At 39.1% G+C, this 21,240-nt stretch overlaps 3 protein-coding genes across 11 annotated transcripts; 2 read left to right on the top strand and 1 right to left on the bottom strand.

Moving 5' to 3' along the window:
* Positions 1 to 1,267: 1,267 nt before the first annotated feature.
* On the bottom strand, positions 1,268 to 16,358 carry LOC131308163 (deSI-like protein At4g17486). 9 transcript variants are annotated; one of them, XR_009194353.1, is made up of 7 exons: positions 15,077 to 15,206; positions 14,541 to 14,763; positions 7,302 to 7,421; positions 5,143 to 5,430; positions 4,595 to 4,681; positions 3,619 to 3,941; positions 1,268 to 1,709 (listed from the first exon to the last, which is right to left on the bottom strand). XR_009194353.1 is itself a non-coding variant. In XM_058334982.1 (7 exons), the coding sequence occupies exons 3-7, from the start codon at positions 14,686 to 14,688 to the stop codon at positions 3,802 to 3,804; spliced, it is 783 nt and encodes a 260-aa protein (XP_058190965.1). In that variant the 5' UTR covers positions 14,689 to 14,763; positions 15,982 to 16,047; positions 16,223 to 16,358; the 3' UTR covers positions 3,515 to 3,801. The 9 variants fall into 9 exon arrangements, 8 of the variants coding, with proteins under 8 accessions (XP_058190965.1, XP_058190961.1, XP_058190962.1 ...); XM_058334982.1 differs by lacking the exons at positions 1,268 to 1,709; positions 15,077 to 15,206 and adding exons at positions 15,982 to 16,047; positions 16,223 to 16,358 and having other exon boundaries at positions 3,515 to 3,941; XM_058334978.1 differs by lacking the exon at positions 1,268 to 1,709 and having other exon boundaries at positions 3,515 to 3,941.
* Positions 16,359 to 17,781: 1,423 nt separating this feature from the next.
* On the top strand, positions 17,782 to 20,119 carry LOC131306778 (uncharacterized). The gene is made up of 2 exons (XM_058333205.1): positions 17,782 to 18,857; positions 18,941 to 20,119. Exon 2 carries the CDS (start codon positions 19,595 to 19,597, stop codon positions 20,117 to 20,119), a length of 525 nt encoding a protein of 174 aa, XP_058189188.1. The 5' UTR covers positions 17,782 to 18,857; positions 18,941 to 19,594.
* LOC131306779 (uncharacterized) lies at positions 18,653 to 19,324 on the top strand. The gene is made up of 2 exons (XM_058333206.1): positions 18,653 to 18,718; positions 18,806 to 19,324. The coding sequence occupies exons 1-2, from the start codon at positions 18,653 to 18,655 to the stop codon at positions 19,322 to 19,324; spliced, it is 585 nt and encodes a 194-aa protein (XP_058189189.1).
* Positions 20,120 to 21,240: the final 1,121 nt, after the last annotated feature.

Raw genomic sequence — 21,240 nt, 5'->3', positions numbered from 1 at the left:
TACCAATGGTAATTTTTTTCGTTCCATAACTGTTTTTCCCATTGTCTTGGGCTTAGCTATGAATTTTATTTGTGATAGGGTTATGACGTTGTTGAAATTGCTTGCCCCGAACACTATGTTGTTGGAGTGGACTTATCAAACAAAGCAATTAAGAAAGTAATAGAGGTGAGCTCTGATTGCATTTCAATCCATGCTAAGGCAGGTGGTTTCAAATTCAATACGCATGGAGCCTTTGATCGGAATTTGGAGACAGGAATTGCAGGTGGCCTTATAGGTGATAGTAAGGGAGAATGGGTATTAAGTTTCCATAGGAAAATCACCTTGGCTCAATCTAGCGATGCAGTGGAGTGTTGGGCTCCAAGGAATGGTTTACAATTGACATCTTATCGTAATCTGATTGGTATTGTTGTTGAAACAGATACACTCGTGCAAGTCTAGCTTTTAAAGGAGAATGAGTAAATTTTGGAAGTCTTGCTCTTTATCAGGAATATAAGAGTTCCTTCTTCACTCAATTTGTTTTTTATTAAATAAACATGATTTTCTTCTCTCCAAATGCTTGCACTGGGTATCCTATTGGAAATCATATGACTTGAGGTGTTTTCCTAGTTGTATGATTGTCACCTATTCTTGGGTTGTGAACTTGTGATAGAAAGTTCGATTTTCTTGCGTTATCTCTCTGTTTGATTTCGTTGTGTTATCTCTCGGTTTGATTTGTGATCCCTTCTTGTGACTTAGTTCTGGCATACACGCATATACTGTGAAGTTAGATTTATGTATATCTTAACGAAGTTATGTGATTGGTTGTTAGCTTCAAAGTTCAGAGTCTAACGGATTATTTTAAATAGGAAAGACGAATTAGTATCTAACTGTGGCAGGCCCTATTAATAGAGAAGAAGTTCTTTGATGCTACACTAACCATTTTAAATTGCTGTGTGCAGGAACTTGATGGCAAAGCAAAGCATGTCCAAAATTGGATTCGAAAAGGAAGGTGGCATTGAAGCTTCTGAAGAGGAACAAGACAACAGGGGCCATGGTGGTTGATAATTGAAGTGTAAACTTCTTTGTTGGTTAATGTCAGACTTAATGTTTGCGACTTAATTTGTGTACTTTGGAATCTTTTAGCTTTCTATTTACATAAATGTCAAATCTACCCACCGTAGAGAATGACTAACTTAATCAAGACTGAGGTCAGTTCTGGATTTGATAATAATGTTTGGGCATCGAATTATAGTATATCTCTATGCATGAGAAGCATTCCAGTACTTGAAAAACCATGACTAACTGTTTGATGGGTGAAATAATCGTACACATTCAACTTTAAATTCAAATCCATACAAAGTATAGATTATATAAAACAAAGAAAATTACCAAAAATAAACTAACGAGCATGACAATTTCGTGTGAAGCACGTGCCTTTTACCCTAGTATATATAATTGGCGACCTTGCCACCATGATTTTCTTTTTTCCAATTGGTTGAGGCTCCACCTGTAACGTCCTGCTATTTTCTAAAAATAAACTCCAAAATACATTGTATTTCAAACACTTCTAGGCCCCTATTTTCTCCATAAATAAATTACATCACCAAAATATACTTAAGCCGCCTTCCAAATAATCTTCTAGATACTCCAAAATTATCAACTCTTCCAAGACCTCTCCGAAATTAATCCTTATATGCTCCGATTCAATTTCCACTAATCCGGCTCCACACCTGAAAAAGAAATTATCCGAGAAGTATACGATACAACAGAAGAACAAAGCTTATGTTCAAGTGGAATCAATAAGCGATAATCGACCCCCAAGTCGAAACAACAATCACAAAGGACCTCATACCATGTCCTCCTCAGTACATGACCAGTGACCCTCCCCCAATACCTTCCTCACCGAGTCATCCTCGACCCATTCTGGCTATTGGATAGGCTATTGGTGCATGAGTTCACTCGATCTCTGTACTAAACAAATCTATAATACTCAGCCAACAACATCATATTCGATACCAATATTCCACTTTCCAATGATATCCACAAAATTGAACAAATATCACAAGATAATCAAAAGGAGTACAAAAGTGAGAGTGAAGAAATGATTCCGGAAGTGGAAAGCATATCGTATACTCCCCGGATTACCTCAAAATATGTTGTGAACCATATGCATAACCGAGTACCACTACTCCACACCAATTGAATTCGGTCTATCGTAAAACACATCGGCTCCTCCCCTATTTTCTCTTCTTTTTCTATTGCCGACTACACTTTTTCACTTTTTTTTTATTTATAAAAACTCAATCAAAGAAACAAGAAGTGAGGAAGTGAAGTGAGGTGTGGTGTGGTGTGTGAAGGGGAGTGAAGGCCTATTTATACTAATAGGAGGAGAATCTAGATCACATCTAGAAAATCCTAACCATATCTAACAAAATCCAATCTAATCTTATCTTAATCATATCTAATAAAATCCAATCAAATCTTAATATATCTTATAAAATCTAGGGATATCTAGGAAAAACCTATATCAAATCTCTCTCTCAATCTCCTACAATAAACTCCTTAGATTTGAGGAAATCATAATCTTAGATTGTGTATCATATCTAGATTTTTCTAGGATCCTAACTAGATTTCGCATATCATAGCTAGATTTTTTTCTAGGATTCCTTAAGATAACAATTATGACTCTCTCCTAATTTATATACTATGATTATACTTGGATATCAATCTCTCCCACTTGCTAGGATTTGAAATATATATATATCCATATAGCTTTACATATTTACTCAGTAGGGTTTTAGTATTTTCTTTTAAATAATATATAAAAAAAATCGAGTCATTTATTAAAAGAATACTAAACAAACATCTAAATGAAAGAATTTTAATTAAAATATTTAATTTTATTATAAAAATTAGGGTTGTTACACCACCATCCCTCTCACGTGTAAGGAAGCTGTCACTCAACGGAAACAAAAGGAATTGCATGCTGAAAGACAACTGAAACACGCAAGGAAAATATCAGATTTGATGCATAAGTACAGCCTTTTCCTTTTTTGGGAGCCACCTGCCCTTTTGTTTCAAAGAAGAATAAACCTATGGGTTCCCATGACGCACAGATTGTGCAAGTTGTGGAACCCAAATAATTCCAGCCGCTCATTAATTTCAAAAAAAAAATTAATTAGGCTCATAAAAAATCAACTCAATTAAATAATATTTTTTATATAATTATCTAAATTTTGTATGAATTTCATTCAAAATCTGTTATCTTTGATTCTGAATAAAAATTTGAAAGATTATAAGTATCAATAGTTATCCGATTGACCTGTTTTTTTAACTAAACATTATTTGAAAATTAGTAAACGGCTCAGATTACTTGTGTGGAGCCTGGAGTGAGCCCCACACACCTATGCGTGTACTATGAGTTGGTACCCATAGTTGAGTTGAAATTGTCCTATTCGTTCTACTCTAAAAATGTTTGTCCAAAGTATTCTAGCAGTCCAAAAAATATTTAGAACAAAAAGGTGGCATTTCAGCATTTTCTTGAAATTGCGAGGCACCTTCTAATGACTGTATAAACACGGGGGTTACACGGTGAAGCTGAAAATTTTCCCAGTACAGCACGAAAAAGGCACGTATTACCTATATAATAAGAGTACGTGGCAACAAACAAATCATGGATCATCAGTGTGCCAAGAGCATAACCTTGAGGAGCTCAGCTAACCTGAAGGAGATATGTTCAATCACAACCCAGAGATGATGCATACAAACAACAGAAACCCACGACAGGAAATCAACGAATTACTAGGGGACAAGAATGAAACATCAGAGGAGATCTTTAGCTAGCCTCACTGGTTTTTCCTTCACAAATGCCACATCTCCGTTTGGTATAGTCAGCAGATGGTGATCAGGCTCCTCCTCACTCTCTATTTCTACAGATGACCCACCAGAATCTGACCTGTCATCTGTTTTGACAAAGTAATCAGAACTGAGCCCTTTTCATGTTGGATTTCATGCACAAAACCACCTATTTTAACATTTCAAATATCTACTGACAGTACAATTATTGTGTTCACAACTTTGCATAGAATGTTATTTAGTAAACCTAAACTACATCATGAAATTACATAATCCACAGCACCGAAATTTTAGAGTACTGCAACAACGAAAGCAAGTGTGAATCAATGGAAGCCTGTGCAGCCAAGATATTGTCTGTGTTCTCAGTCCAAAAAGAAAATATTTCCAAATTGACCATCCCACTCACTGCTTAGAAAAGGAAAAAAAAATGTTCCACATGCCTATTCATAAAGCAATCGAACATTGAACAGGAAACAGTAGATATAAGCAAGGTTTCTCAGGGAGATTGTGCAAGAAATTAGCTGATCGACAGGTGATTTTCATCACAAAGCAACGAATGAGCATGGGAAAGAAGGTATGCAAGGTTGCCATAAATCAAATAAACAAAACTACTAAAGAAACAGTAACTTGACAGCCAGTACCAACAAGTCTCTTATATGAGAGAAGCAGAGATTAATGCAAAAAAATGGTAAAATTATGGTACTTCATAGGAATAAAAAAAATCCCTAAGATTCATTTTGTTTACGGAAGAAATACTAACCAGAATACGCCAGATGATCGGGCAAATGTCTGACTGCTGTAGCCTGAATACTTTCTGGCAGTAGACAGTGGCAGAAAGAACCTGAAACTTCAAAAAAGCACAATTTTAGAAGAGAAAAGTTTATCAGAGTTGGGCTACACAACGCCCACATTCACAGCCAAGAATTGCAAGGAGCTAAAGTTCCAGGACTATCCAAGACTCGAAGAAAACTATCTAGGCAAAAAAAACAAAGCCCATTCGACCTATGTCAAATATTACTCAGAGGCAGCTCATGTTGCTACACAACGCCCACATTCACAGCCAAGAATTGCAAGGAGCTAAAGTTCCAGGACTATCCAAGACTCGAAGAAAACTATCTAGGCAAAAAAAACTAAGCCCATTCGACCTATGTCAAATATTACTCAGAGGCAGCTCATGTTCATAAGCTTTCTTTCATACCATATCCAATGGTGGAACTTATCCATAATTCCATACCCAGTGCATTAACAAGCAACGCTGAAAAATCAAATAGTTTACCATGCAAAGTGGAAAAGGCATCAGTCTATTACCTAATCGTGCAAGCCTGTTAACCCATCCAGGAATAGGCTTCCCGGTGAGTCGCATACAGACTTCTTCTGTGAAATGGTTGCAATTCTTGGCAATCAAATGGTAACTGTCCCCATGATATTTCCCAGAAAGATGCTCCATGAATGACCGAAATTCTGAACAAGACATGTCTGTGCTTCCCAAGAGAATGGATCGTCTAAAGATAAAACCAGGACAACTTTTTGGTTCCACCTCAAATACCCCACTCGTTGGGTACTCATGCGCTCCAAATCCGTACTCCAAGCCATGTACTGCCATTCGATGCAGCATAATCATGTTATGCAAATGGAGGACACGGTATTAACAAACAGAACAACGACGAAATGAGAATGAGATCACCACAAGATGCTGGAAAACTTAATCCAATGAAATGCACCATTTAAGCACAATATCCAAATAAGCCATAAAGAAACAGGTTCACCGACTTCCAAAATATCTGTATAATAAGGAAGCTCAGTTTTGGGAATGAAACATGAATCTGAGGGTTCAAAATTATTAAGCCTTAAACTAGCGGCTGAGATTATATGGATGAGGACTTATTTGCTGAAGTGCCATAGCTTTTGGGCAGTAAAATCCCCCAGAATTCTTCTTGGGTCTGGAGGAAATTTCTACAACCAAGGGTTTATCCTTCGGATTTGTTTTACGATATACTAACAGCTAAGATTATTTTTGCCGTCTCTACTTCTGCAGGTTTTGCCACTCAATCAGTTGCTGCGACACGTGTGAAATCTTAGCCTTAGATAAAGGGCTAGAGTGATGCATCTCATCGTGGGTCTACCATGGTCAGAAGCATAAAGAAAGAGAAAGAAAATAGGGAGGAAAATTTGTATTCAAATATCTATAGAACAACTCTTAGTCATCATCTCTAATAGACTAATACTAATGGCAAATCAAAGTATAAACAGATTACATACAAATGAGAGACCCGTGTAAGGTAGGACCCGGTTGCTTTCTCTTTAACAAGTTTCCTCAACGGCCTCCTAGATGTGGCCCCACCGCTCAAGAATACTCCCTCTCATGTATGCTTCGGCTTTCTCGGCCCTATCTACTCCAGCTGCTACAAAACAATCCATAATCTTCTCTCTCAAATCCATTATCCCCCAGATCACCATTACCAGTGAGGATTCTGTTTCTACAGATGTAATGATGTTTTGAAAACCAACTTCAGACAACTTTTTGAAGCCCATTTTTAAATTTGCTGTTGCCGGTCCAAGTTTTTTTATAGAAGTTGTGCTATTCTTTATCCAAATATGTCAATATAAGAGTTTTAGGATTTCGTAGCCCAATTTTGTAAGTCTTCTACCTTTCCTCGTCTATTCTATGTACAAATATACGCTTTACGAGTATATCTTCCAGTAGGTTTCATTTCAACTGGAATTTAAAAAATAGAATTTCCCGTCAAAGTCAAATCCTCGGGGCATTCAACTAGTTTAATTTGGGAAACAACCCCAATTTTCAGTTCATATGCATGCAAAAGTTATTTGCTTCTATTGTTGGCCTATTTTTCTTATTGCTTTTCTTTTGAATTGCGGCATAAAATCAATGCCGATTGGATTTGTGAAATCAATATGTTTTTGTTGTGCAACTTCGTATTAATGTTGCGGGTGAGCCTATTGAAAACCCAAAACATGTTTGGATGGTTCAATTTTTATTCTCAAAGTGCTTTTTGAGCGTTCTTAACAAGTGTTTGCTATTTGATAACTGTCCAACTTAGTTTAGAAACAACCAATTTATGTTTGGAGTCTTTGGACGTGCCTTTAGTTAGTGGTTAGTCATTTAGCTCAGATGCCATCTCAAGTTAAGATGCATCATAAATTGCAGGTGGGTTAGTCATGATTAGTCATATGCCAACGAGACAATAATCAAATCTCGATTCTCAGACAATCCCAACATGTGAGTGACTTTAGATTGGAACTTTGGTGTTCAATCTAAGAAAAACGTCCCATGGAAGATAAGCTACCAATTTTTTTTCCCTAAAGCGAGTTTGCCACCAATTTTTTGCGACTTCTGCTAAAACTTTTGGCGAAGATGGAGGACATAAAATCTCATAGCAACTGGAGAAACGGATTTTAGTTTATGCAGGTAGTATGGGACTGTAGTCAGGTAAGGCGGTCAAAATCACCTAAGCTGCAGAATCCAATATGCCAAATTATGTGCAGACTCCTCCAGCAAGCGCCAAGAGTGGGTGAGCCACTGGAGCAGTTATGTTGATGCATTCTTTGTAAGAATGAAGAAGGAAGACCTGTATATGCAGAATTTTTCCGTTGTGTTGCCTTGATCAATATATATTGACGACATCCAAATCGGGTCTGAACAGTCCTTAGGAGTTAGGAAAAGGTCTCTTGAAACAAATACCATAACTGCATGCAGGCAAAGAAGTACTTATGGAGGTGCCAACAAGTACTTCAATGCTTAATGTTGAAGTCAATATGGCTGAAAATGTAAAAAGAAATAACGGGAAAATCGAGTATAACACAAAACCGAGTCACTCATTGGTGAAAAATCAGGTTGGGTACCTCATTCACTCCTCCTTGCACGTCAGACTGGCAGGGTCTGCATTGAATAAAATGCTTTCTTAGGCTAATTAAGGCCTAAACAGAACAACTACTGTGAGAGCCTTTTGATTATATCGATCATTGTAGGAAACTATACTTGGTCAAAGTAAACTTCCAATGGCTACGACTGGCAAGGGGAGCTGGTAGGTCATATGCTCACCCCTTGCCCCTTGTTTTAGTTAGCCAATGAAATGCTTTATCAAACGCCGAACTGATACAATTTTTTCATAACAAAAGTAAAAAATAGAATGAGAGGAGAGAAGAGGAGTTGAGTCTTGTTCACCCTCTACTTAAGGGGGCGAACATTAATCTCCTTCCTATTGGTTGAAATGGTGTGGATCCCACCACAAAGTGATGTCATGCTTACCAAAAAGTGTATTGTATGGTAAGCATGACATCGCTTTGTGGTGGGATTCACACCATTTCAACCAATAAAAGAGAGGGTAATGTTCACCCTCTTTTAAGGAGGGTGAACAAAATTGCACTCAGAGAAGTGTCCCACTTCTAGGGGGGAAGACCTCCGATTGGCTCTGAATGAGGAGAGAGAACCAGACCTCCATACTTCACAATAGAAGACTTCAATATATATTCACTTGTCCTTTATTCATGAGGGACACTATGATAGGTGCTGAAAAGCACCCATTGAATCCCTTTAATTTACACCTTGCGTGTTCCTTTACGTGGTTATTTGATGTGCTTTGTGTGGGATGTAGGAGTAGGAAGAATACCTGGGGTCGCCCTCCCGGTATATGGCAGTTGCTACAATGGTGCTCGAGACCACCGAAGGTGGAGGAGAGAGCTCAGGGAGGACTTAGAGAGAGAGAGGGATGGCAGTGGAGAGAGAGGTCTTAACCAGAGAGTAGAGAGGTCTGTATTGAATGCTTCTTATATATGAGCCTTGGAGATGAGAGAGAACCAAGTGTGAGGCTCCTCCCCATTGGTGGGCAGAATGGAGGTTGACATGCTTTCCTCTTTTAGTCCCAAGTGAGGCCTTGGAGCTTGTAATCAAGGAACCAACAGAGGCTATTTCAGTGATACATGGAGACCCGTATCATCTGCCAAGTCAAGCGGTAGGTATGATACGGGCTCTGAGGTGCCAGGCAGTAGGTATGATACCACTTCCGAGATGTCAGATGGCAGTCAATGCCCCCTCTCTCTCAAGGATTGGTCAAGTTAGAGCTCGCCGGAGGCAAGCTCGTCCTCCTTGACAAACCCCTTACTCCAGCCTCCAAACCACATTTCTCCTTAGGTCCCGAGCGAAGTACCTATGCCCTGCTCCCGGCCTAGGATGGTGTATAGAGTCACCTTTAAGTATTCCGGAGTCTTCAAAGTGTTAAGTAGGAGGTGAGGTGCCCGGAGGTGACCTCACTCCTCCATGGGAGGAGAGTTCCTGGAGGAGCCCTTGCTCCTCCGGAGGTGGAGTTTGTGGAGGAAGCTTGCTTCGGCGGAGGCAAGGTTCGTGGAAGAGGTACTGCTCCTCCGAAGACATGGTTTGTGGAGGAGGTCTCCTCCTGGGCGGAATGTATAATTTGTGGAGAAAGCTTCACTTTGCCGGAGGTGAGTATCATGGGGGAAGCCTTGCTCCTCCCCGAGGTGAGGATTGTGGAGGAGGCCTTGCTCCTCCCGGATGTGAATATTGTGGAGGAGGCTTGCTCCTCCCGGAGGTGAGTATTGTGGAGGAGGCCTTGCTCCTCCCGGAAGTGAGTATTGTGGAGGAGGCCTTGCTCCTCCCAAAGGTGGTCACCCGCAGGGTTCTTGGAGAAGGTGCATCCGGGTGCAGGATATATCGTATACCCATATTAATGTCCCTTTGCGCGCATATACTCATGTCACGAGGTGAGTGTGTGCAGGCATAATTGGACCATGGAGGGAACCTTGTTCCTCCTAGGATGGGTCGCCGGAAGAGCTTATGAAGGATGTGCGTTCGGATGTGGGGTGTATCGTATACCCACACTTTGCGTTAGAATTTTGGTTGCAGGCCTTGGGAGCCATTGGAAGCAAGAAGCGCAATGTGGAGGATGTTAGAAGTGTTGGGAAGTAAAGAGGAGCAGAAATAACGCTTGCAGTCAGGCTGGTTCAGACGACCAGCACCTTGGTCCCAACCAACAAAACCTTGGTCCAGACAAGGATGAGCACCAGCATGGTCAGGACCAGTACTCCAGAACACTCCCCCAGCTATCAGTACCCTTGGCCGGAACTAGAGGGACCTTGGCAGTGTTCTAAAAGGTGGGATTAATTGCCGATTAATGGGCGATTAATCGAAAATTTGGGCTGACCGATGAGATTAATGGCTAAAAGGTTGAATTAGGCGGCTAGAAGATTAATCGGACTTTGGCAGCGATTAATCGCCGCTTAATTGGTTGGCGTGTAGGCGGCGATAGGCGATTAATCGATTCATGGGCGATTAATCGGCTAATGGGCGATTAGGCAAGGTAAATCTGAATTTTTAGAAAACGAAGGGGGTAACTGTTATACTCATACTAGGTTATTTAGGGCTTCTTATTACTGTGTTAGGGCTCTCATTCGATCAGCCTCTCATCGATCTGGGTTTGGGAAGAAACCCAGTCATCGCCTACTGCCGACGCCAGTACATCGACGATCACCTCTCATCACCGACCCCAATCATCGCCGACGCTGGTCATCGCCGACGCCTTTCATCACCATTCACCGCCACTGCGCCTCATTGTTGACTGCTGTAACTCTCGATCCCTCTCTCTTGATCCCCCTCTCTCTTTGTAATCTCTCTCTCTCTCTCTCTCTCTCTCTCTCTCTCTCTCTCTCTGTAATTTCTTGATCCCCCCTCTGTAGTGAGTAGTATTTTTTTTTACAAAATTTAACACTTGAGTCTGAGTAGCAGAGTAGTGTAGTATTGTAAATTTATGGTTTGGACCATTTGGTGTAGGCCGTAGCCGTGTAGACCGGTAGACGTGTAGTAACTAGTAAGTATTGATGGTAGAGAAGATATATCACATCAACTAGAAAAACTGTGATTATTGATGGTAGGGAGGTTGTAGAATATTTAAAAAAAAAAAAAAACCTACTAATTGCTAAAAGGCGATTAATGGCCGATTAATAGGTCTCGAAGCTTGAAGGTGGTCAGCCGCCCGCCTAGCGCCGAGCGCTTTTTAGAACATTGGACCTTGGTCCGGACAAGCAGTCCTGCACAGTTCCTACAGCTTCCAGCATCTCTGGTACGGACGAGCCAAGCAATGGTCCAAATGATCGGGACCGACTTCCAGCATCTTTATATAATTTTTAGGGTTTTGCCTATAAATTTGAGGTCCAAACTGTGTTTTAGGGTTCCCAAGTTTGTTTAGAGGCAATCTTAGAGAGAGAAACCCATGTTCTTCAAGAATTATTCAATTTCAAATGTTTCAATCTCTTCCATGGCCAGCTAAAACACCCATCTAGGGAGAAGATGAAGCTCCGTGCCAAGGCTTAGGTTTATCTTTCGAATTGAATGAGTAACTAAGAACCCATTTCGTTTCATAGGGACGGAATATTTTTAATGTTTTCAATCTATTGAGTATTTGTGTGCATGCTTTCAAATATGAGTTTTTAAATGATTGTGTTTGGATTTCTGCAATGCATTATGCTTGTGAGACAAATCGTGCTTTTGGACAGTCCGTGATAGAGACAGATTGTACTAGTAAGACAGTCCGTACTACGGGATAGTCCATGCCGGTTAGGAACTCAACTATCTTCTTGATGATTATCAAAAGGGTTTGCAAGCGCTAACGATAATCCTTTATGATTCGAATGGTAACCCTAGCCTAAGCATAGCCTTGTTCCATGGTCGGGGTGGATTCGAAACCCTAGATCCCTTTCTCCATCAGTTTCAAAATCCTTAATTTAGTTGCTTTCTTAATTTAATTAGTTTCCAAAAATCAAACAACTCAATCTTTTCCCTTCGAATTAATCTAGAAATTAATAGTAATTATAGTAACTCAGCCTCACCATCCCTGCGGATTCGATACTTGGACTTGGCCACTATTCTACGGAATAGTAGTTAATTCTGAGTTATTATAAATGTATTTTGACTCGGTGCGACACAACCACACTTAGTATTTATACACATCAATCCTAATGGATAACTACCAACAACAATTCTTCCACTACTCTACCAACAACAATTCCTCCACTACTCCCAACTATGTAGGACATAAAATAGCTAACAACCCACAAAACTAGAAACACTACTCCTTGTTTAACTAGCCCCCTAAAACATGGACTTATAAATAGAAGGTAAAAATAATAACGTAACACCAACCAACCGGAGCTGTTGGGTCTAGTTGTGCCAACTACAAAACTACTCCCTAAGCTTGTGAACCACTCATTGCGCTGATCTACCAATAAAAGACACAAAAGGATGTCCTGAGATAATTCCTCCATTTATTCAGCTCAGATCCATGGTCTTCCCTCTCCTGTTTGAGAGTTAGTCTTTCTTCTGCATGGAAGCAAGCGACAGTGAAGCTGAGAAAGCTTACTCATACCAGGCCATCAATCAGGCATATGATTAAAGTCGACCTTTGTCTCTCTACTAGGCGCTGACTATGTTAGTAGGAGTTGGAACTTCAAATGTGCCACTTTCAACTTACATGTAGTTTTCATCTTATCTTCTTAAGCAAGGTCCACCGAGTACTAGTATCCGAAGTGACTTGCAAAGGAAAATCTTGTTGAAAAACAAAAAAAGCTTCACTCATTCATAAAAAATGGTCGCTCCACTCTCAAAGCCCTACTTTTTTGCTTTAGGGCGTAAAGTTCTCTCTCTCATGCCAGCAAAACCCCACTCTGCCACTCCACCAACTCTATGAAATTTGGAGAGCAAATATGTGAATTTCTTTGCTGTTAAGGAAAAGCTAGGTTTTTTTACTTGGTTTAAGAGAAAAAAGTAGGTATTGATGTTGGATTTGTTCATATTTGAAAGTGAGAGGATCTACCAAAAAAATGAGGCTGCAGGTAAACTTGATTCGCCCCACAAAATCCAGAATCCTGCATCTGCTACTCCTCGGTGTACCATGTTTACATCATAACCTCTGTATGGTGGAAGTTAAATATAGTGGCACGATACTATTACCAAGATTTTTGTCTTCACTCATCAAAACAGATCCGATTTTCAGTTTTCTTCACTTTATACTTCACCTCTAGCTGCCAACTTCACTCACCAAAACTAGCAACCAAAGAGCAACAACGATTCAAGGTCAAGATTCTATACAAGTTGACCAATGGAACCACCACTTACAGAAATAATGTTGCAATGGAACTAGCCCAAAACGTGGAGAGAGAGAGAGAGAGAGAGAGAGAGAGAGAGAGAGAGAGAGAGAATTGTAAAACAAAGAGAGTGGAAAACAATGGATGCTTGAGGGACTTCAGTAAAAACATATATACATTCGCAATAGCATTAAGAAAAAAATCTAATATATTCCTCACAACCTGCGAGGTAGAAATCATATTTCGCCATCTGATATATGAAATTATGAATCAACATAATATTTTACATTGAGATAGTTGCCCCATAAAAAGATAGAGAAGACAGAGAGCCGGGGCAAACTACTAGAGCCAGGGGAGGACTTATACTAGAGTTGGAGCAAACTACTGAGAGCTAGAGCTTGGACAATTACATAACCACGCTCCATTATTTACCCACAAAAAAAAAAAAACTATTGTTCTTGACAACATGAAAAAACCAAAGCCCAATGTTTTTTTCAGGCTGTGATTATGTTTACACGAGAGGCGTCTGAGCAAAGTAAAACTCTAAAACACAGATTTCTTCCTCTCCAACAAGAATAGATGCATCAAAAAACATGTGCATATAAAAACATATACTTCAGCCAGAATTCAGTCCACCTCATCAATGCGACAAAATGTAGACTTTATATGGTTTATTCAACCAAGGCCGCAAAGGACTCTGTACCCAATGCACCCCTACCAAACATCCATCAACAGGTAACTAACTGCAGGTACCAGTTAGGCAACCGTGAACAAAAAGAAACTGATACCAATTCTTAGGAGCTACAATGTACAAAAAAACAGAAATTACGAACTTGACCATCTATAGGATTTTAGAGCAACTGTGTAAAATCTCTTCCATTCACCATTTTGGGCAATTTTTTACTTTTTTATACGGCCATCAATTTATCTATCATTTGGAAACACTCTGAGGAAATTTACCTGAAAAGCTGATCATTCCTGTAGACTCATCCATACGGCCAACATTCATTAACAATGTTATTATGCTCCTCAAATTGGAAATTCAGACACAGACAGCACTTCTAGATCAATAATGCAAGTTCTTTGTTACTGGTCACTTGATCCTATATATCGACCAACTCTCATAATTCTAAAAGGATGTTAACCCAACCAACCACACCCCCCCCCCTCCTCCCCCCCCCCCCCCCCCCTCGATACTATTCCTTCAATCAATTAACTTTCTAAGAGTTCGCTCTATATTCGTTGTGAGCAAGGCATGCTTTATTCAAGACCGTAAGCTAGGACAACAAAAGTAACACACATCTGTTAGAAGGATATCTAACCCATCCGTCTACTAGAACGATATGTAGTCGTTCTTCTACTACAACGCTATGCAGCCATGTTTCAAAAATGTGAATCGCAACACAGTGGCTTATAGTGTCACCACACTAGTAGCAGTACTATAAATAAAGCAGTGAAAATTAACAGTTGCCGCAACAATATTGCCAGTTTGCCGCCTTCAATTATATGGCATCTAATAAAAGCAAGAACTCATTCATATAAACAACATTTTTTGACAATGTTATTATGCCCGTTAGAGAGAAATGAAAATGTACCTTCAATGCCGGAATGGAAGATTCCAAAACCAAACCAGTAAAGGTAGTTGTTAATAGGGGTTAGATCATAGACATTGAGATAAAGAAGAGAACGATTGCTTCCTCCAACCTCCTTAGAAGAACTCGAACTCCGCAGAAACAACCGCATTGTATCTCTCACCCACCACCACCCCGTCAATTCTCCAACAATAGTACTCTTATAACTCTCAAAATTCAGCAATAGCTACAATTAATTAGCAGAGAAAACTTCCATCAGTCTACACTACAGCATCAACTACAGAGAAACCCCATTAGTCTACAACATGGACTACAGAAAAATTTAACATAGAAGCAGAAACCCTAAGGGAACTAGTTCTAACAATAAGACATAACTTGATATCCTATGAGATAAATTACAGTGGATGGATCAAAAGCTAAATAACCTAGGGATCAAATTGAGAAAGGAAACGAAACAGAAATTCGATTGTGCTGATATAAATTCACGCGTGTACCTATGTATAAACGTACACATATGAAGGTAAAGAGAGAGATCTCACAGAATTAGAGTTGGAATCTGCTGTCGTTTTGCTGTGTGGTGAGAGAGAGAGAGAGAGAGAGAGAGAGAGAGAGATTTGTGAAGGAGTTGAGCGCATTAAAGAGTAATCCTCTTCTATAGAAAAGAAAAGAAGGAAAAAAAGGGAAGTGGAAGCATAAGCGTGCAGAAGAGGACAGAGGATGATTTTAAAAAACGAAATTAAATCAAAATGATTCTTCTTCTTCATCATGCAATAGTGTGGGTGAGATTAAATCAAAATGTATCCGTTTGACAAATGGATCCTTGAGCATACAAATTAAGCACAATAAATAAAAAGAGATTTAGTGATAGGTCTACTATAGACATTTCATAAGCCAACAATTTCATTTAATAGTTTTGTAAAGCCACACAACCTAAACTCTGGAGTACTCTATGAAAATGCTTAAAATTCTAAACCCTATGAAAGTGTCTAAATCAAACCTTATAATAGAAAAGTGCACCTTAAAATCTTATAAAAGTGTCTAAACCTTAGGGTATCATACGTTAGGGTAATCTACCCTACCTAAGTATCCTATCCTATAATAAAAAAGTGCATCCTAAAATCTTATGAAAGTGCACCCTAAAATCTTATGAAAGTGCCTAAACCCTAGGGTACCCTACCCTACTCTAGAGTACCCCTAAAATGGACTTGAGACCTTAAAGAATTAATAAGTGGACTTGTGGACTTATGAAGTTCACATAGTGAACCTAAGACTAATTTTCTAACAAATGAATAAACTTATGACCTAACCACACCAAACCCACATGAATTAACCCCCAACAAACCGCAAGTGGGCGGGAGGACTAGTCCCAAATTAGCCGAGCTGCATGTAAGCTGGCTGGACACCCAACAAAAGACAGGTATATGAAGCAGAGAGGAAATCATACCTAATGGTTAGCAGAACTGAGCGGTGTGAGATCCGAATTACTTTCAATTGTCAAAAAACCTTAAACCTGCCAAAATGGATTTGCACATAAAGGATGAGTGAAGCATTCTGTCGAACACGAAAAAGGCAGTCAATTGTAATTGTATTACCTACAATTTTTGAAAAAAAAAATTGAAGAGAAAATGGAATTGGGGTCCAATCTATCGATTATGTCGAACTCAGTGAAGAGAAAATCAACTTACTTTGTTGAATTCAAGAAACCCCTGAGGGCTCATGATCAACAATTGACCCCTCGTCACCTCGCCTTTGAACCTCGCCACTAGAAAATGCCTCTAGCCTCTGAAAGTTGCCTCTGAAAGATTCATATGAGAAAGAGAATTTTAGATGGGAAAAGACGACAAAGGGAGAAAAGGCGTAACATCCTTTTATCTTTGAGGTGCTTTAAAGTTATACTTTAGTAACTTAAAGGGGCAAAGTGCATTTTTTTAAAGTATTGTGCATGTGTGCCGTGTGTGTGTGAGAGTCATAAAAGAAAAAGAGAAAAAAAAACAAACCCAGATGGACAGGTTCTGTATTCTACGTTAGAGTTAGAGAGAGAGAGAGAGAGAGAGAGAGAGAGAGAGAGAGACGGTGGAAGAGGGAGAAGAGAAAGGGGAAGTCAGAGCTAGGTTGAATTGGAGACTTTGTAAGGTAATTCATGATCTTCTTTACTTGAATATATGATTTTGTTGTTCAATTCCCTACTTGGCATCTAGTTAGAGTTGGATTGAATCCATGGGAGAGGGTTTTAGAGGTTGGAATTGGGTTTTTATTTCAGAAAATTCACGTACGTTATGAATATTCATAACTGTGTTGAACCAAGTTGAATCTGTCCTGTTTTTGACGAATTTATTCAAGGTACCTAGAAATTTTCTAATTCTTGAAAAAAAATCCTGAATGTTCATCTGTGAGTCTATTTGCATCGTGTTAAATTTTCAGAAAATAACACAAAGTGTCTTGGCCTACAAAATTCGTGGACTGAACTAGTGTCTGGTTCGCGTCTGTGCTGGCAGCACAGACACGTGTTGGAAAAACGGGCATAACTTTTAGCTCGGGTATCGGTTTTACGCACCGTTTCTTGATTCTGGAACTAGACTCGTATATGTTTCTGAATATGTATGGGTTGTGTCGTGGTTCTTTCTAGATTATAGCAGTTATTGAATTAAAGTTCAGGTTTTGGTACTTCTGAAATTCTGGACAGCTTTTGGCTTGTGTTCTTCATGAAATACCTCAAGTTTAAGCATGCTGGGTGGACATGAGATCTTATGTGTCTTAAGTATTGTTAAGTTGGTGATGTTTTGGCTTTGGAATCACTTGAAAAGGTTAAGAACTCAATTTATTGTGAATTTTTGAATGTTGGTTTGATCTTGAGAATCTGTTTTGATCGCGAGACAGATTTGTGAATCTGTTGTGTTTGTCGATTTTCCCACCCTTATAGTTTGAATTTGGTCTTGATACCTTCACAACTCTTGAAGTACATCCTCTTGCGAAGTTTTTGACACCAAAATCGTTCGATAATGATAAAAGACTCGACACATAGTGATTTGTCGAAATTGGGACTGTTTTGAGATGTTTTTATGCGGAATTGGCACATGTTTGGATTCATGTTATGATTTTATTTGAAGTTAGGGTATTTTGAGCATAAATAGGATTGTTTTGACATTTGTTATCTAGTTGAGTTGGTGCGGGACATTATTAATGCATTTGTTAAAGCCTTTCAAGTATTTCTATACTAAAGCGTTTGGCTTGTGGATATGTGACGAGTCGATGAATCAAGGAGCACCGAAACCATAGTAGTACTTTCTTTTGGAGTACAAGGTGAGTGTTTGATTCATAGATGTTGTTCTATATTGAATTGAACTTGAATGTTGGCTTAGTGCCCTGTGATTGGCTTTATGCCAAAAGGCTTTTATGCCTTAAGTTATTGGCTGTGTGCCCGGTGATTGGTTTTATTGCAAAAGGCTTTATGCCTTAAATTATTGGTTGTGTGCCCGGTGTTGCTTTTAATTGCTTTTGGTTCTCGATAACTGTTACAAGATGAGTTTATCTTTTAAGTTGTACCTTTAATATGGAATTGCATCCATGTCTCATAAACACTCCTGGATTCCAAAATGGAATCCAGTTTTGCAGGCGTTGTCGATATCCATTGCTGATTGTCTTGTGGTTGTATGATCGCTTAGGGTAGCGTGGCAAGAAGACTTGGCGAGTTTTGGCGAGACATTGTAGATAGAAATCTAGTTGCAGCTCATGTTAATACTAGTTTGTTGTATAGTTTAATGCTTTCTTAAGACTTCCGCTGTGTTTGTAAGAACTATATATTTTGCGTTATCAATAAAATGGTTGTTGGTTAACTTAATTGCTAAAACTTGAGTTATAGGAATGGGTTGGTGGTTGATGTTGCACCCTCACGTCGGTTTGGGCTCATTCGAGTGCTCGCCCGGGGTGGGGTGTTACAGCTTGGTATCAGAGCCTAGGCTTATCTAGATTCTGAGAGTCATTGAGCGAGTGGCGATCTAGCAGTAGATTTTGGAGTCGATCGTATTTTGTCGAGTAGTTTTGTGTTGGTTTATCTAACATGATAAAATAGTATATGTTGTTGCTGTTGTCAAATTGAATTGCAACAGGTAAGGAAAATGGAAGAAGAAACCTCTTCGCATCCTGAGCAAGCAAATCCGGCTACTAGGGCTGCACCAGCAGGAGTTTAGGTCGGGGCTAGGGATATAGATAGATTATTGGCGGCTTTGGCACAGTACGCTGAATGACAAGCTGCACCTCCGGTTAATCAGAATGTTGGATTACTAGAGAAATTCAAGAAGCTATATCCAACGGAGTTTAAGGGTACTTTTAAACCTCAAGAGGTGGAGGATTGGTTGAAAACGATTGAGAGGGTTCTAACAACTTTGGGAGTAACTGATGAACAGAAGGTGACTTTAGCAACCTTCACCTTGAAAGGGCAACCTTTAATATGGTGGGTGGGAAGTCAGAGGTTGCTGTCAGCCCCATTACCAGGTATTCAGCCACCAGTGCCACAAGTCATTACATGGGCGAGGTTTGTGAAGGCCTTTAATGATCGTTACTGTCTTGAGACGTATCGTTTCCAGCAGGAAGCAGATTTTATTAATCTTAAACAGGGGAGTATGTCGGTGGCCGAATACGAAGGCAAGTTTAATGCTCTTTTAGCCTATGCTACAGATATGGTTGATACTGAAGAAAAGAAGGGTAGACGGTTCAGAGGTGGGTTGGAGGATAATGTTCGAACCAGAATGACGACTTATAAAAGAAAAAGACTATGCGGATTTGATTGAAACAACGAAGAAGATTGGTAAGGATGATGAAGAAATGTTCAGCAAAAGAGAACAATCAAAGAAGAGTAAATTCGAGACGAGGCAGGGGGTAAATCAAGCGGTTTGAATAGAGGTGGAGGAGGATTTCAACATTTGAAAGGTCAAAGTGAGAGTAAACAACAAGGAAGTCAAAGCTATGAGGCAAGTAAGCCAAGTTTTGGCAGAGGGAGTAGTTCAAGTGGACATGGTACTCCTTTTCAGTGTTATTGGTATGGGTCACCCGATCATCGCATGAGAGATTATCCGGAATTGGGGAAAGGGTTTAAATGTTTTAGATGTGGAGAAATGGGGCATATTGCAACTCATTGTACAAAATCGCAGGGTTTAGGTGCATCTTCTAGTGGTAGTGTTTCAGTTGGCCGTGGAACAAATGTTGGTAGGCCTGTTGGTCGGGGTGGTGGAGTAGGTGGATCTACAGCACCGGGAAGAGTGTTCGCCATGACACGGCAAAATGTTCAGGCAACTCCAAATGTGGTGACAGGTACTCTTATGGTTTGTGGTGTTAATGCACAAATTTTAATTGATCCTGGTTCTACGCATTCTTTTGTGTCGAACTTGTTTAGTGTGCATTTGAATAAGCATTATGTGTTATTAAACACTGCTTTGGCGATATCTACACCCGTTGGAGAAGTGGTGATAGTTGGGGTATCTTTTCCCAAGTGTGTGGTGAGTGTGGGTGGTAGAAATCTAGAAGTTGATTTGATTCCTTTAGTAATGTCTGATTTTGATGTTATTTTAGGAATGGATTTCTTGTAACGCCCCTCAATTTTGGTCAATAAAAATTTCGTTAAAAATTTGAATTTTATTTGAATTACTTATTTTCTCTTGAATGGCTACATGACTTCTTGTTTATTTTCGTCGTAATTAGATTTTGGTCGTTAGTTAACTCTCGACTAGAAACCCTAATTACACTTTAGCCCCTCAAGAATCGTTTCTTGAACTTTAAGCCCTACCTAGCAAGCCTAGTTAGCTTCTAACCGACTTGTTGGAGAAACCAAACTAGGAAGTCACCTAGTTACATTTCCCTAACCGAAGATGGACCATTTTGCCCATCTTGAACCTTTTGAACCTTTTGAACCCTAGACTAGAAATGGTTTAATTGTTTTCTTTTATTGTTTTAGTTTTATTCTTTATCCATTGGACGATAAATGTTAGGGGAACTATTATCCATTGGATAATAGAAACTCAATTCTTTATATTAAAAGGATTTTGAAAGATTTAAACCAAGTACTATAATCTTTTGGAAGTAGACTTTTATAATTACTTTAAAAGTACTTTTCAATTACTTTACTAATAAAAGTACCCAAGTAACTATGGACCATTGGACAATAACCATTAGGGTAATCTTTACCCATTGGACAAAAGCCTTTTCTTTATTTTATTTGGTAAGTACATATATATATATCACATGTGTATTTTCAAAAAGGACATGTAGTCTTTTCCAAAAACTTAATTTTTAAAGTACCCGTACCTTATTATCCTTTGGATAATAACCATTAGGGATTCTATTAACCATTGGGCAATAGGCTCATCTTTCAAACAAAGTACTTATCCCATTAAAATAATATTTTGTTAAGATTCCCGGGAGTACAAAAGTACATTATTATATTAATTAAAGTACTTGTACCTTTTAATTGTTTATTGGGAGAATCTTGACCCTTTTAGCCCTAGTATATATTTGTACATATGTATATATGTATATAAGTACTTGGATGATGTAAATTGCCTTAGTACACTTGTACCCAATTGTTAGTTTATTAAGTAGAATCTTGACCCTTAAAGGCTAGTTTGATCTTTTGTACAAAAGTACCTATTAATTTATTTTTGTCTTGCATTAGTAGTACATATATATATATAGATAGTACATGAGAGAGAGA

The sequence above is a fragment of the Rhododendron vialii genome, chromosome 11a (genome assembly GCF_030253575.1).
Source record: "Rhododendron vialii isolate Sample 1 chromosome 11a, ASM3025357v1".
NCBI lineage: Eukaryota > Viridiplantae > Streptophyta > Magnoliopsida > Ericales > Ericaceae > Rhododendron > Rhododendron vialii.
This window is presented reverse-complemented; position numbering and strand designations above follow the sequence as displayed.